The sequence below is a fragment of the Uncinocarpus reesii genome, genomic scaffold, assembly GCF_000003515.1.
Source record: "Uncinocarpus reesii 1704 scaffold_1 genomic scaffold, whole genome shotgun sequence".
Classification (NCBI taxonomy): Eukaryota; Fungi; Ascomycota; class Eurotiomycetes; order Onygenales; family Onygenaceae; genus Uncinocarpus; species Uncinocarpus reesii.
Genome location: NW_003052500.1, coordinates 7709630 through 7725182, shown reverse-complemented (window position 1 = coordinate 7725182; position 15553 = coordinate 7709630). Strand labels below are relative to the sequence as shown.

The 15553-nt window shown below is 48.6% G+C and overlaps 6 protein-coding genes and 1 non-coding gene across 7 annotated transcripts; 4 read left to right on the top strand and 3 right to left on the bottom strand.

Annotated features, from left to right (window-relative positions):
* Positions 1–104: 104 nt before the first annotated feature.
* On the bottom strand, positions 105–3535 carry UREG_02898 (uncharacterized protein; the record flags this gene model as incomplete). Its single annotated transcript, XM_002543336.1, has 6 exons — positions 105–311; positions 370–571; positions 644–1659; positions 1722–1960; positions 2019–3028; positions 3090–3535. The coding sequence occupies 6 exons, from the start codon at positions 3533–3535 to the stop codon at positions 105–107; spliced, it is 3120 nt and encodes a 1039-aa protein (XP_002543382.1).
* Positions 3536–4163: 628 nt separating this feature from the next.
* On the bottom strand, positions 4164–6404 carry UREG_02897 (uncharacterized protein; the record flags this gene model as incomplete). The annotated part of the gene is made up of 1 exon (XM_002543335.1): positions 4164–6404. The coding sequence occupies one exon, from the start codon at positions 6402–6404 to the stop codon at positions 4164–4166; it is 2241 nt and encodes a 746-aa protein (XP_002543381.1).
* Positions 6405–6598: 194 nt separating this feature from the next.
* Positions 6599–7435, top strand: UREG_02896 (uncharacterized protein; the record flags this gene model as incomplete). The annotated part of the gene is made up of 3 exons (XM_002543334.1): positions 6599–6688; positions 6756–6992; positions 7049–7435. The coding sequence occupies 3 exons, from the start codon at positions 6599–6601 to the stop codon at positions 7433–7435; spliced, it is 714 nt and encodes a 237-aa protein (XP_002543380.1).
* Positions 7436–7949: 514 nt separating this feature from the next.
* Positions 7950–8031, top strand: UREG_08008. The gene has a single exon. It is a non-coding gene; the product is annotated as a tRNA-Thr (tRNA).
* Positions 8032–8185: 154 nt separating this feature from the next.
* Positions 8186–9338, top strand: UREG_02895 (uncharacterized protein; the record flags this gene model as incomplete). Its single annotated transcript, XM_002543333.1, has 3 exons — positions 8186–8213; positions 8300–8551; positions 8611–9338. The coding sequence occupies 3 exons, from the start codon at positions 8186–8188 to the stop codon at positions 9336–9338; spliced, it is 1008 nt and encodes a 335-aa protein (XP_002543379.1).
* Positions 9339–9497: 159 nt separating this feature from the next.
* Positions 9498–12842, bottom strand: UREG_02894 (uncharacterized protein; the record flags this gene model as incomplete). The annotated part of the gene is made up of 4 exons (XM_002543332.1): positions 9498–11759; positions 12102–12306; positions 12375–12522; positions 12581–12842. 4 exons carry the CDS (start codon positions 12840–12842, stop codon positions 9498–9500), a joined length of 2877 nt encoding a protein of 958 aa, XP_002543378.1.
* A 668-nt stretch (positions 12843–13510) lies between these two features.
* On the top strand, positions 13511–15138 carry UREG_02893 (uncharacterized protein; the record flags this gene model as incomplete). The annotated part of the gene is made up of 2 exons (XM_002543331.1): positions 13511–13571; positions 13607–15138. 2 exons carry the CDS (start codon positions 13511–13513, stop codon positions 15136–15138), a joined length of 1593 nt encoding a protein of 530 aa, XP_002543377.1.
* Between the last annotated feature and the right edge of the window lie 415 nt (positions 15139–15553).

Genomic DNA, 15553 nt, shown 5'->3' with positions numbered 1-15553 from the left:
TTCGCAATGAATGACCTATAGTCTATCTATACCAATAACTCTGTTTATTCATGTAGATCGTCCAATGCTCAAACGTCCCTCCTCTTGCAAGACCTAAAGAAATTTCAAATATAAAACATCGTGTTTGTCAGATTCGAATGGACACCACGTATCCAGCCACTCCTCCCCGAGTACTCCCCGGGCAAAGCGTTATTGTAAACAGAGTACAGGTAGCACCTACCACGCTCACACACGATATCGGCGTAATACGCCGGAGTCGCGATGGAAACCGCCCGTGAAGCGCGGCCGTAAACATACGTGAGATCATGGGTCTGTGCAAGCATCAGTTAGTTTGGCAAGGGAAAGAAAAAGGGGGGCTGGCCGACTTACAATGCTCTGGAGCTGGTTGGCGCTAAAATTGTTGGAATCGTGGAGCACAACGTAGTGAGCCGGACGGCTGGTGCCCTGAATACCTGCGTGGGAGACCATGAAGAAGTCAAAGTTGCGTTCCATGGTGCAGTAGCGGTCAACAACGGTGCCAGGAACGACGTTGGAATTACCATCGGCGTTGGACCGGTCCCACGGATAGAATCTATACTCTCGTGGTTAGATTTGAGAATGTAATAGTGGAGGTGGACGTGGGAGGGAAAGAGAAGAAGAATACCTAGTATGATGTCTCTTTCCGACAATAAGCAGGGTAATCTTTGGGAGTCTCCGCGTCTTATAGTACTGCTTCACTGCTTCCTGGATTTGAACAAGCTCTTTATCAAGGACTTCTTGGTATTGGCTCTCAGAGACACCGTCGCGATACACAAGAATCTGCTCTGGTAGTAGATCCTGATTTTTCCATACACGAAGTCGTGCAAGCACCATGCTATAGAGGTCATCTTCCACCATTTCCTTGCGGTGTCCCTGAGTTGTTATACTCGCCGGCCATTGAGAAAGGGTTGGATCGGTATTGGCCACGACGGCAGCAATGCTGGGGGCGTCGGATTGAGATTCTGTTCCGGTTGGGTGAGTGACATCAATACCAATAAACATCGTTGTCTGCATAATGTTGCGTATCTCCTGTCGACTAGTGATCTCGTGGTTGATACCTCCCAGCTTGAGGTTGACTTTCAGGGAGATATTCCTCAAGGTACCTTCATCGTCTTTCAAACCAACATAGCTGGTATTGGTTTGTTTGTCTTTGATGGGCTTTTCCACGACACACACAGTGGGAATCCCGGTTTTGATATCGCCTTGATGTTTCACAAGCGAGTATATCTGCTGGTCGTACTTTGGTAACAGCGCAACAACAAAAGGGGTCCCCAGCTTCTGGAATTCTTGGAACGCATTTTCGTAGTCTTTGTCATTTGGCTTCTTATCGTGCGGTACCCATATGGTATTTTTGGAATTGAGGGGGCCGTCTCGCCAGTTGATGTTATAATCCAACAGGGTGCCCTTCAATTTCGCCAAAAATCTGGACGGATCGCTTCGCAAATTCCCAATAATAAGATATCCAACGGGGTTACGGCCAGGGAGTACGCCTGGTTGTTTCAGGTAAAATTCCGAAAAGTTCCAGGCTCCATTAGTCGTTACCGGGCTAAAATTCGACTTGTATTTTAGTTGCGGAGGATCAAGAACGATGCCTTTTACAGCAAGCAACTCATTCGCAATCTGAATGCCGAACTTCTCCTTCTATACGCCGAGATTTAGCTAGTCATTAGCAACAGTTGTTAAAATCGAGAGCAAAAGCTTACCGGTCCGTTTCTTTGGTCGAGTCCCATCAATTTCAAGCCATTGCTTGAGATGTCCAGTGCGTTTTCGGTGGGTTTACGACAAGCAACCTTGATCATGTTGCTGGTTTGTTCTGGATGAAGCTTCTGGTGGGCGACTTGACCTTCGAGAATCGAGCAATATTCCGCGGGGAGATAGCATGGTTTGTCTCTAGACCCGACATTGACGACGATTTGTTGGGCTGCGAGACGTACATTATACTCTAAAAAAGCGTTAGCACCAATAGATACTGACGGTGAGGACGGTATTTTGTGGCTTACGCATTCTGAAATAGTCACTCACGGTGATATGTCTCGCAGGTTGTCCTTGCGCCCACCAGAATTTAACTTGCGAGGGCATAGCAACTGATTCGTCTTTCAACTTTGCGATTTCAAAGATAGTTCTGACTTGAGATCGTTTCCCATGTTTGGTATTGATGCGAAGCTTTTTTAGAAATCTCTCAAGTCTTCCGGTTTCCACCTGGTCCCCAATTGCCTTTGTTATCGGAACTACTTCTTCAGTAACGTCTTTCAGATTTCCCGCCCGGTAAAATGCGGCGGTTGATACGTTGAGATTTAGGAGCAGCCGACCAGTTGAGGTCTTGACAGAATGGAAAAACCCTCGTCGTGCCTCTAGACCACGCCCCAGTGCGAGATTCTGGTTGCCAACGTCAAGGAAGAAATGTCTGCTCTGGCCAACGTACTGGATTCTTCTGGTATTGTTCGGAAATCGTGCCACGGTCATGTTTAACGCCTGAATCACCATATTCTTTTCCTCCTTTTGATACAGCTCAGAATGTGATTGGAGGTCAGCTAGCAAGTCATTGAGCCGGTATGTTCGGCTATACTGAAGAGTAACCGCATGGTTCTGAGTATGGGTTTCATTTTCTTCGTGATAATTGACGAAAATAACTTGTGGGTCGAGCTTCTTCGTGCAAATGAGTTTGTCCACGTAATTCGTGGCCACGGATTCATCGCAGAGTGGCTTTTCTCTCAGCAGTAACGTAAATAAACGCCGCTTGATACGGAGAGACATATTCTCCTGGAGCTGGACATTGAACTCGTAGAGAACAAGTTTATCGACGCCGCTGATCTCAAAGTAGTTCGAGAAAAGGCCCACGGGTTTGCCGCAATTCCCATAGCCAGGTCTCATTGGCAGTGACAACTTGTTTTCTGCAAGCTTCAGGTTTCCGAGCTTGGCCGCCAATTTATCTCGATTCTTTTCAATGATACTATTTTCTAGGGCCGCGATCCCCTGAGATGGGGCATGTTGAAGAGTTGTTTTTATATCCCTGCAGATCGCTTCGTCAGAAAATGCAGATGCAAATGTGTTGCCTGCTGGATGGAACATACTTGTATAGCGGAGCAGGAGCCCTTCCACCACGCTGCGCCCTGTGTGCTCCACGGCTGCCTTGATCGTTGGATGGCCTATTATAACCTTGGTTGTTATATTGGGGATTGTTGTCCGATCGTTGATGGTACGACCCCTGACCGCTTCCACGGCTGTGGCTATTGCCTCGCCCTCCGGGTCCTCCGCGACCTCTACTTGGTTCATTGCGTCGCGTATCACCAAACTGGGATCCGCCCATCTGGTCCCTCCCACGATCACCACCAGGGCCGGTAATACCCCGACCCCGACCGTTCCGATTCCGCCCGTGCTGAACTACCGTGAATCCATCGTCAGCGGCTTCAGCCTCAGATTCACTGGGGTTCGGCGCGGTTGCAAGAGCTTGAGCCCAGCATTTTGGAGGTCCGGGTGCGTTACTGCCGTTATTGGGCCCCCCTTTGCCGGAGGACATGTTGGGAACGAGTCGCGAAGTGTCGCTAATGACGATAATTTCGGAATAAATGATGATGCTTATTTCCAGATTTTAGTCTCGGAGAAAAGCGCGTACTTATAGACGCCGTATGGGATAACTCGTGCGGCCATATGGACAAACGTCGTATTTGCTAGTGAAAGCAGATGGCGGCTCAAAGGGGACACAAAAGAACAATCGGATAAAGCGGGCTTCCTTTCGGTATCCGGCTGGCCATTGTCCTTGATTTGACAAACAATGGAGGCGGGACGAGTGAAAGGAATGGCTTGGAAGACAAGATATCAACCAAGTAAACAGTTTCAGGTATATGGACATTTGTATGAGTTGATAGTAATCAGAAGCCGGAAGAGAACAAGACGTTTCGGCTGCTCAGGTTTGAAGCAGGATGAGGACGATCCTTAGCCGATATCCCTTCAGGGAAGTGTAAATCAGCCTCGCATGCAAGCAGCAGTGTGCCCCATGGTGTCCTTCATTGTTGAAGTCCTAGGAATAAAACAAGATCGTAAACCCCAAGCGCCTTGGGCACCGCGAATTGAATATCAATACAAGAATTGTTCATTGAGCTTGTCACCGTAACTAATCTAACAAATACGAAAGAGAAGCATACCTGTTAGGCAGCCTCACTCGATGCTTCATCCTCGCTGTCAACATCTGTCATAGCCTGGTCCGCTTCTTCGCTTTCTTCCGCCTTTCTTTGGCGTTCCTCTCTCCGACTTCTCTCGAGCAATTTTGCCCGTTCTGTTCTTTGCGCTCGTTGGGTCTTAACAAAGGCACCTAATGGCGTCGACTCCCATTCAACGTCTTTTAAGAAGCGCTCCACTTCTGCACGGTCTTTGGGCGTGAACGTAACCTTTGACCTCCGCTCTTCGATCCAACGGCTATTAGCTTCCAGCTTTTGTACCAGTAAAACAAACGTTTGGTTGATTTTGACGTTCTTATTTCCTAGCGAACGAGAAGAAACCTCTTTCAACCACCGTTTAAGCATGACCACCGTAGGTAAGGAAAGCTCGGGGAACGCTATGTTTTTTGTCCACAGAACAAAGAACTCCGATAATAGTTCCGAGACCTCTTCGGCAACACCGTCCTGATAGATGCGGGTTCGCAAATATGCCTTTGGTGCGCGGATACAGGTCGAAAAATCCAGTGGTTTCATTGTGCTTGCCTTTGGAGGGCTTTTCATCTCCGCAGATTGAAGTACTTCTAACAAAACGGAGGCGAGAGGGATGTATGTTCCGGTTGCCAGAGACAGACGAAGGAGAGAACGGCTCATCTGGAAACGCAGGGGAAAATATTGTGCGGTAGGGATTAGGCGCATTGCCCCGACAATAATTTGCACAACCGGGTAGATAAGGGGTCGCAACGCAGATTGTTTGCCTGCCTTGGCCTCTACAATGGAATCGCAATGTGCGGACAAAACACGCGACCAGAAGTCGAGCGAGTGGACATACTGCCAATTGTAGACTTTCTTGTAGGAATCCTTTGTGGGATTCGTAATGCTGCTTCGCAAATGAATCGCCAGCTGGCGGATAGACGTGAACCCTGTAGTGTATGCGATATCTTGATCTAGACCCCAAAGCTCCGCTGCAGAGTTCTTCATTAGATTGATTCCAGCCAGGGTATGCACGGTGGTGTTTCGACTCCCTTTGATGATCCCTTCATACGTCGATTTCAAGACAGCCTCACGAATGCCAGCATCTCCAATCACCATTAATCGGCGGAGTACTAAGAAAGCCGATATTCTGGTGGCTTCTGAGTTAGAAGACTCTGACCAGTGTCCCACAATCGCTTTAATCAAAACTTTGAGTAATTTTCGAAATTGCAAAAGGTACGGAAGCATCGGAGTTACCGATGACAATGTCAATCTCAATGCGGCGGCGTCGGATAAATTCGTTAAAAGTTCGTGTATCGACGAGGTATGCGATTTGATGAGAGGTGTCAAGGCCTTAAACTTCCCGGATTCCAGCGACACTCTAACTTTTCCACTCGCCGTCTCCTTAATAGGTATATGATGGTTCAAAATCTTTGGAACGTGTTCTAGAGCGGTAACAAGCACTTGATGGTATACCTCGGGGTCAGAGATGGTAAACTTGCGGTCTTGCGAATCGGTCTCGTCTCCATACGCAGCCGTTCGGAAGGCCAGGACAGCCTGGCGAGTGGCTCTCAACGAGTTGGATTGGAGCATTGATTTTTGCCATTGATGAACAGTGGAGATTTGTAGATTTCTGTCCAACTTCTGCTCCTCCGGCTTCCCTTTCTTCGTTTTCTTTCGCGGCGATTCTACTTCACTTTTCTCGCTTAGCTCGTCTACCTCGGCGAGATCGCCATGCTCCCCAAAATCCAGGAGTTCAGCGTCATTTTCTTTCAAATATTTGTAGAATTCGGGATCTTTCTCCTTGAGGGCTTCGAGTTCGCCAATGTGAGCGTCGAGGTCTCCGGCCTCGCTTTCGAACCCGCTATCACCGGCACTGTCCTCGTCCCGAGCTCCTTCATCTTCACCTCCCTTCAGATGTTTTATCATCCTCGTTATGCTCCTCCCTCTTCCGTTTCCCTGTCTGCGGCGGAAACGTCCTTGGCTTTCGACCGTTTCTTTGGTTTTGCTTCCCGGGATATCGAAGCCGCCGGCGAAAAAGTCATCGACATCCATCGCTGCGAATCCATTTTCTTTTTCAGCTATTTCCCCAGCTCCATTTTCATCTGCTTGGGCAGCCTGTCTCGCTGCATTCTTAGCCTTTTTCTTGTCCTGGAGCTGATGCCGCTGTTTGATCTTTGTGAACTCCCTTCGGCGATCAATGGTGTCCCTGAGGTGCTTCTTCCCAAACTTCTTGGTCGCTTTCTTCGCAGAGCCCGCCATTGTAGCTGCTTAAGCTATGTAGAGCAGCCAGTCGAGGCAATTGTGTTGCAACGGGCAAACGTTCAAGTGTTTCCAGATCGACGAGTCGATTTTTTTGGCGGTTCGAAGTCAGTTCCCGCACGGACCATGTGAGGCCAGTGAGACTAACTAACTACGGCGTAGTTGCAATGCGGACATCCCTCATCACCAGCACAATGTATTCTCAACGGCCGCTGTCCTATGCGCCGACTCCTTACAGCTATACTCCCAACCCAGCTCTCTCAGCTTCTATAAGCCTAGATGAGGTGTGTCTTCGCTCTCTTCTTTCCGCTTTGTGTTGCGGCTCCTGGTCTGGTGCTGATGAGCTGTTAGGAAGTCAAGCTTTCGTCGACGCCTGCGGAGCGGGATCTCTACGAGTCTCTTGCAGAAATATACAGTATCATCTTAACATTAGATGGGCTGGAAAAGGCATATATCAAGGATGCGGTTACCGAATCCGAATATACGGACACTTGTGCCAGACTTTTAAAACAGTACAAGTCGAGCTTGAGCGATGAAAACGTTCTCAAAGAATTCGTCGATTTAGATACGTTCAAGCGCGCATGGGGGGTAAAATACTCGTTGCGTTCGTTAATTTTCTTATGCGCTTACAAGTGCGTCCATAGCTGGAATGTCCAAGGGCCACTGAACGGCTTCGGATAGGCCTTCCTGCGACGGTAGAGCAGCCCTCCCACAACCCTTCCCAAGCTCTCGCCACCGGTTCTGCGTCTGGTAGCCTTATTCTAGCTGCGACGGAAAACTTTATAACATTTTTGGATGCGTTGAAGCTCAACATGGTTTCGAAGGATGCTCTACATCCGTTACTTTCAGAAGTCATCCAGTCTGTTAACAAAGTGACAGATGAAGATTTTGAGAATAGAGGAAAAATCATTCAGTGGCTTATTACCCTGAATCAGATGAGAGCTACAGAAGAATTGGCCGAAGACCAAGCCCGAGAACTTTCTTTCGACATCGAACAAGCATATCAAGGATTCAAGGCCACACTGAGCTGAGTTTAGGGAAGGCCTTTTTTGGGCTGTTACAGGCTTACCTTGGGCTTTTGAGTGCCGCGATAACAGAAGGAACTGATGAATGGGTTAACGTTCGGACCCGTGTGCTATGTACATATATTATCAGCGGGCCAGCCGTATCAGCAAGCTGTAGCGCCATACAATCGACTTCAGCTCTGGTGCTTAGGGCTCTCCGAGTTCTGATCACGTTGCTGTGGGCATGTGAGCCTTTTACGAGAGGTGTGAAGCGTCGTTTTGACATGTATGTTTGGAAGGGATGGAATGTACTCCGTAGAGGAGAGACGCATGAAGTACGGAGTACGTCAAGCAACTCCAAAATGCTAGCATGAACTTTTAGTATGCTATATGAAGCTTATACTGACAACTTCTCAAGGGGGATTATAGCTTGCAGCCGGAGTAGTCTCAATATCAATGATTCGTCAACGTCCCTTCCCTGGCGACCGCCTATTGAACTGGTGGAAAAGATTCCGCAACTCCAGGGCGCTTAGTAAAAGTGGCGCGCGTGGCCAAGCGGTAAGGCGTCGCACTCGTATCAATATGACATGCGGAAATCGCCGGTTCGAATCCGGTCGTGCGCACTTGAAGAAATTTTTTTTCATCTAATTTTTTTTGCATTTGGGCCAGGTTAAGGCGGGTGGAAAAGCTTCTTCTCCTCCAATCTGAAAATTTTTGCTGAAGAAACAACTGCCATGGGCCTGTGGACAATCCCAACGATCTACTTTCATACCTACCATGGACGATGACCTCCCGCCTCTGCATGGTACACTACCTACTTCCCCTGAATCTTGGGGCTCACTAGTCAACCAAAACCTTGCAAGAACTAATAACGTCCGCGTTTCCATCTAGTGTTCGATCTGCCGCAGCTGTACACCAAACCGGCCGCTGCAGAAATACTTCTTGCTTTAGACCGCCTAGCAGTTCAGCCTCGCACATTTGGCGATGAAACCTCTATCCACAGCCGGATTGACCCTGCCGGTGTTGCGCAGTACCTGACCGGCATTATATCCAGCGCCCTCTCCTGGCTCGATTCGGACGAGTTGCGCGAGTCGATATGGGACGCAGCTAGTACCAGGTTGTGTGAGCGCTCCGGAAGGACAGGTGCGCATTCGAAGAAGATGCCCTGCGAGGATAACTCCATCTAACTATGTCAACAATAGCCCTACCATCGATATCCCGGGTTTTCAAAATCCCAATGACCGACTCCACAGACTTTCCGGTGACCCTACATGAACCGTCTCTCACTTCGGACAATTTGGGCATGAAGACTTGGGTATCATCATATCTGCTTGCTAGGCGCCTTGGAAAGTTTCTATTGCCGCCACTGGAATTGCTCCTTTCCACGTACAATGACGTTCGACCCCTTCAGGCGCTTGAATTGGGTGCCGGGACCGGCCTGGTGGGCATCGCATTTGCGTCTTTGTGGGGCTCTGCTGCTTCTGTCCACCTTACTGATTTACCAGAGATTGTACCGAACCTGGCCCATAACGTATCCTTGAACCACGAGCTTTTGCTAAAGACGGGGTCAGCGGTCACTACAGGCGTCCTGGATTGGTCGATACAAGGCCAAGCTGAACCGGAAAATCGTGAAAAATACGATATTATTCTTGCTGCTGATCCGCTGTACTCGCCAGACCATCCGCGGTGGTTAGTCCAAACCATTCAGCGATGGCTTCGTCCCGGAAGGGAATCAAGGGTTGTACTTGAGATGCCTCTCCGGGACGCCTACCTGTCGCAAGTGAATGAGCTCAAAAAGAGGATGCGTAGAATCGGGCTGATGATTCTAGCAGACGGCGAAGAAACTGGACACGATGACTGGGAAAGTAAAGATGGCTCACCTCTCGAGGTCCGTTGCTGGTGGTCTGTCTGGACGTGGGAGGCGGATTAACACAGAACAAACCAATGATAATGCCCTTATGAAGTTATAGATAAAATGGTTCTTGTGATTTTTTTAGATTATAGATTTAGATTAGCAATCATCAATGCATAGCGGTAACTGGCTGAACGCCTCCTGAGAAACATGGATCCTACTTTCAAAAGTGTCTCATCAGTCCTCGATGCCATTCCAAACATCTTGCCCTTCATCCACTTCACTAGACTGCTCCTTCGCCTTCCGCCGTTGACTTCCCTTAATCGCGCCTTTCCGCTTATTTTCTATTCTCCTCTCAAACCCACTCTTGGTACTGATCCTTGATTTCTTCGCTGCGGACCCGTCGTTGGTTGCCATGGGCCTCCGAGTTTTGACACCGTGTCTCTTCAAATCTTCTTTGTCTTTCTTCGAGAGACTCGGGAGAGCGTCAAGAAGCCATTTCGGGATGCGTTCGCCCTCTTCCGTCCCGCGTAACTTTTCGCTCGCTGAGATGACATTTGCAATGTTTTTAACATACGAGATATCTTCTTTAGTGTAAAACGTCACTGCTACGCCACCATCGCGGCCCGCACGTCCTGTTCTCCCAACACGATGAACGTATGCAGCACTAGAGTTGGGGATGTCATAGTTCACCACGCCGTTTATTCCTTTGAAGTCAACCCCACGGGCTAACAAGTCGGTAGTGATCAAAATCCAAATCTCGCCCTTTCGGAACCCAGCCATTACATCAGAACGTCTAGAGTCTGAAAGCTCAGAGTGGAGAACAGCGATACGCGAAGACCCCCCTGCTTCCGGTGGAATATCGTACATGAGTTCCGAATGCAGCGCAACGGCGCGGGAGATGGTTTGTGTGAAGACCAAGAACGGTGGCCGAAGACGGGTGGTAGAGTTGCTTGCAGCGGTTGGGTGGAGTAGTTGGCGTAGCCCAAGAAGCTTGCCTTGTTCCGTTGCCGCATAGACAAGTTTGTGCGAGATATTGGGAATAGCGGTATCTTTCAGTCCCACCACAAGACGAATGAGGAATGACTCGTCCTTTAGTCCAAGGGATTGTTGGCGCGCTTTGATGGTGGCTTTTGCAAGTTCTTCGATATTCGAACCCATTGTTGCGGACCACAATCCAACTCTTAGCTGAGGACAGGTACATGCTTTCCATACCTCCAAGGTTTGTTCTCGGAATAAAGGATCAAGGAGAACGTCGGCTTCATCCAACACTAGTGTTTTCACAGAGGGTAAGGATGCCATGTCCCCTGCCTCGTCCTGGGACAATGCATTTGCCAAAAGAAGAGGAGTACACACGAGTATGTCGCTTCTTGTAAGAGGTATGGCTTTTTCTTTATTCCCTCCAATTGCGTGAAGCTCACCGTCGCTGGACACGACATCCTCATCATCTTCGCTTTCTTCTTCCAGAGATCTTATATTTTGTGCCCCTTCCACAACGCGCATCCCTTTGCGCATTGCTGTTATTTTTACTCCGGTGCCGGCGGTCAATTTCCGCCCCTCATTCACAATCTGAGCGACCAGTTCTTTTGTAGGCGCAAGTACAATCGCAAGGATCCCTTTGAGTCCCGGGTTGGCATGATGATGTTTTATTATTTTATTAATCAAGGGAATCATGAATGAGAGGGTTTTTCCACTGCCGGTCGGGGCAACGACAAGGAGGTCCGGTTCCTGCTCTGAGAGTGACTTGGCCGTTTCATCTGGTTTGATCCGTCTACTCGATGTTGGTGCACCTCCAAGTAACAATGGTAGTGACCCTAGTTGGACCTCTGTAGGAACGGTATATCCCTGGTGGGAGATATTTTCAGAGAGCCGCCTTGAAATCAAATATTTTGCCCGGAGTTGATCGAAGTCCGTTAACGGTTCGGGGTAGAGCCTTAACGCAGCTTTCTGTTGTTTTCGTGTTAAAGGAGCGGGAGGCTCTTGGTCTCTTTTTGCCTTCTTCCGTTTGGATTTTTTTCCATCAGCAGCTTCACTAACCTCATCGGCCGGAAAGGATCGTAAATCGGTGACTTTGATTTTGTGGGCTTTCAGAATAGATTTGCATTCCGCTTCCGACATGGGAGCGTTGTTCCCCTCTTGCTTTAAATCATTCTCCCTATCCACCGTCCGCTTCTCGTTCCGCTTCGCCTTCGATGGTTGGGTTGAAGAAGCTGTAGCCGGTTGTCCTGAACCAAAGAAATCCGGCACTGCGAGGTCACTCGATAGCGAAATACTCTCGTCACCATTTCTCTTTCGTTTTATGCCTCTGGTTCCATCTGCGTCGGTGAATTGCCTCTCAGGGAACAATTGGGGAGTGCTCGCTTGCCCTGCCGAGGGGAGGTGGGTAGAGCTCGATAGTGATCCGGTCTTAGAATCGGGTTTAAATTTAGTGGATCTGGTCAGGAGTTTAAAGGCGTCCATTTGCGCGTACGAACTTGCGATGAGTTTGATGCCGCGATCCTACTATTTCATATTGGAAATTCTCGCAGATGCTCAAACTTCGAGGTTGGTCACGTGATTGATAACTATGGCCTGGCTGCCGAGTACTCCCGTCGTGACTGGGAAACTGGTGAATTTGGCCGATTGCAGCTGGAGCTTGAAGAAGTGGATTATTGTGAGAGATATCGAATACATTGGAAAAAGTTGCATTTACAAGATTTTGGTCATGCGGAAAACATGTCCTTTATCTGCATCGTCTATGGTACACAGAGAAGAAACGACGCATAACAAAGAGGTACGAAATGAACATACTCGCAACTTTTGCTTCTAATGATCATGAGCAGGCTCTCCTCTATAACCGACGATCTTCCATCGGCCCAGCATCTCGCCCACAGAGAAAAATCCGATCACCTCGGCGGCGGTCACGCCGACGAAAGCAAGTTGCTTACGGTCCATGTTTCTGATGCGGCCAAAGTAGGGGGCTGGGTCAAGTTTCGATAGTAACGCTGAAGGATTGCGAAGAGATGCGAGCAAAGGTTGGAGATAGGTTTGGAATGTAGCGAGGTTTCTGCGACAAGTTGAAGACATGTGAGCAATTGGCCTCCCTGAATCATCGGGATCCAGAGTTGGACTTACGGCGGTGCCATCTTTTGGGTCTGGAACACAATCTTAGTGACCTCAATGGCCACCCGAGAGTAGTAGACCGTAGGAGGTATTAGGGCTGTGGACGTTAGCCTCGTTATCGGGGCAACCATGCAAGGGAGAATGAATTTCAATTCAAAGGCTGTGCCCGTAAAGGAGCTGCAATTCTATCAAGACGCATATTCTAGGGTTGGCCTTACATTCAACGAAAGAGATCATTCTGCCCGTTCGTCCGCCAACCCTCTTTAAAGCATTACCAACTCCAGACACCGCACCCGCAATTGCAGGCCCCGCGGTGGACGTTACCTTCGATAAACCCTCCGATGCCTTTGACGCGGCTGAGGATGCAGCGTCTTTCGTTTTGGAAGCGGCCTCAGAGGTGGTTGAGTTCTGTCTGAAGGCAGACCGGCGGATCAGCAAACGCGATTGCCGCAGAGCAAGACGAGACGCGGCGACCGGCATTGTGAAAATAAAATAACCGCAGAACTGGCGACCGCGGACGATGCGAAGAATGAACCCAGGGTGCGCGACCAAGCTGTCAATTGCGGGTGAGACGGTCGAGATTTTGAAGGTCGTCTTCGCCGAGGACTCAGCACGTTCGGGAAGTTCAGGGAAAAAATGCCCATTTGCTGGTGCATCACGTGATGTGTATTTTGTGGACAACGACTTCACAATCTGAAGCTGTTCTAACTTACTCCAATATGAGCACTTGAGTGAACTACGGCTTCAAAACAGTCTGGTAAAATGGATGTTTACATTCTGGCATTTTGTGAATGGTGCTGTATTTGTGCTTCTCTCTGTCATGTTTGGCAGAGGGCTCATTCATAACTATGGATTATGCTGTTGAATTCCCAGGGATGATTCCAATCACGATAGCTATTGTGGGATTATACATCTTGAGAATCTACTATGGCTCTTCTTAATATCAGTCTCCATATACATGGCCGATGGATTCACCACAGAGAGATATGTTTAACAGCCTGGGGCTTTCTAGCTTGCTAGATCCTTTTTACCACCTAGCACTCAGTAGTTTCCTACTCAGCAGCTATTGTTATTGTGATCCCACATTGGTTAGTGGTTTTGCTTCTTAGGATCTTACCGGGACGTTTTAATCATGGAGCAGGTCCCGAATGGCCCTCGAAGTCGACGCCGATGGCACCGAGGAAGACGGTGGCCATCTTGGGTCATATTGTTAGTTAAAGCACTGAGGCTCCAATACCTTAAAGCGAAACAATCATCACAGCTTGTTGACATTCTGCGAAAGAATTCGAGCCCACGATCGCCCTATCCGGATTCCCTAGGAGTTTTCTCCTTGGTATCATTGTCCCAGTTCCCTACTGACATCAGTAGAAGCAATCTTTCTTTGAACACTGTGGTCTCCAATAATCCGATACCTCAGCTTCATGATGCTGTGGGTAGCTATTGGAGATGTAAGACTCCCCTGTCTAATTTATTAATCTCCGAACAACAGCGCAGCTCATTAGCTGTTCAACCCCTTCGCTTACAAGGGCAGGAGACTCCCCCGGTAGTAGCCTCGAGGGATGGCTGCTTGTATAATTTTCCGAGTTGTTCTTCTTACACGGTAACTACTCCTTCTACCTTGCAAATTCGGACTTCCGACGGCGCGGCGGCAATGGTCCCGTCGTCTTTGAAAAGGGTAAAGGCTATCGGGAACCTACGAAACTCCTTTACCATTCCCCCGGGGAATGCGCAAGCCAAGTATGGTTCGAGCCCTAGGAGGATACCTGCCTTTACGTCTCCTATACGAAGAACGCGGCCGCCGTTCGCCAACGAGGGAGAGCTGGTTAGCGCCTTGGATCAGTTCAATGCCTTTTATGTTTTCAATGCGAAGCCAAGAGGGACTCCTGTCATCTATAACTCAGAGGATGTCTGGGCATTTTCGGCAATAAAAGATACCGCGCCATCGTCCCTTAACATCAAGCATAGTGAGGGAAATATATCCGATTTCATCAATGAAATTGACGAAAATGGGAATGAAGTCATTTATCTCGCCCTAATCAACCGATTACACACAGTAAAGCCGGGAGATCGAAGTTTGGCAGTTGCTTCGATCATCAATGTGACGGAAATTCTTGAGTACATCACATTTGAAGAAATGGAGTGTGAGAAGACAATGCAAGCGAAGCCGCGCTCACTAAACCTCCCCCATTGCCCGAACAATCGCGGCCTCGAGGGGCTACCCAGTTCGATTCAGCCTTCTAGCAGTTCACACTCCACTTCTTCCCAGGCAAGTGATACAGCTTCGTCAACTCCCGGCAAAACGACGACGTCCCTTGTGGAAGGAACAGGTGTTTTAGCTGAAAATGAGTTTCAAGACTGGATAACTTTCAAAGATTATGTGGAATGTGCCGAAAATGGAGATGATATTTCTCAGCTGGCAGACCAGATCATCAAAGAGCTGTCTGACAGCCTTCTAAACCTCTATGGGGATTACTTCATACTCTCGACGCCGCTAACAAATGCCAGCATCTATGACATGTCTCACATTTCGCCAAGACTATGTGACTCTGGAGACTATATTACAGGTCACCTATACCACACCCCCCAAGCAACCATGGACAAAATCAAGCTCCTGCTAATGGGGGACGAGCGCTTTTCAATGATTGTCAAATGGGGTATATCTGGGAGACGCAGACGGCTCTACTGTGTGCCGCTCTTTGGACAACCGTCTAGACCTTGGCTTTGCACGTTAATTGACCCTTCACTCCCCAGTTTGTGGCCCGAGGAATCAGGATAGGCTACAGGGCAAAATCCCTTGTTGATGCATCCCACGAGATAACCTACCCCTACTCGTATTTCGGTCGTACAATATATCGTCGTCGCTTTGTTGTAGCAAAATCTGTCCTCATTTGGGATAAATCCATTTCCGACGCCGTATTCCCTCTCTTGCATCATTTAGTCATGTCAGGTTGAGGGTGAATCGCAAGTTGGCTGGTAACACTCACGCTGATCCCCAAGGCTGTGGGTGACACGGCATCCCTAGGAGCTGCGGTCAAGTAATATTAAAACTAAGAATTTCACGCTCAAAGTACAGCATACCAATCCTACATGATAAAGAAACCGACTCCAAGAGTTCCTCCAAATCCCAATTGTTCGTTTCGTGTTGAAGAAATAAAGTTGAGCGGAATGCTTGGCGTTTTAAGCTTGTCTCT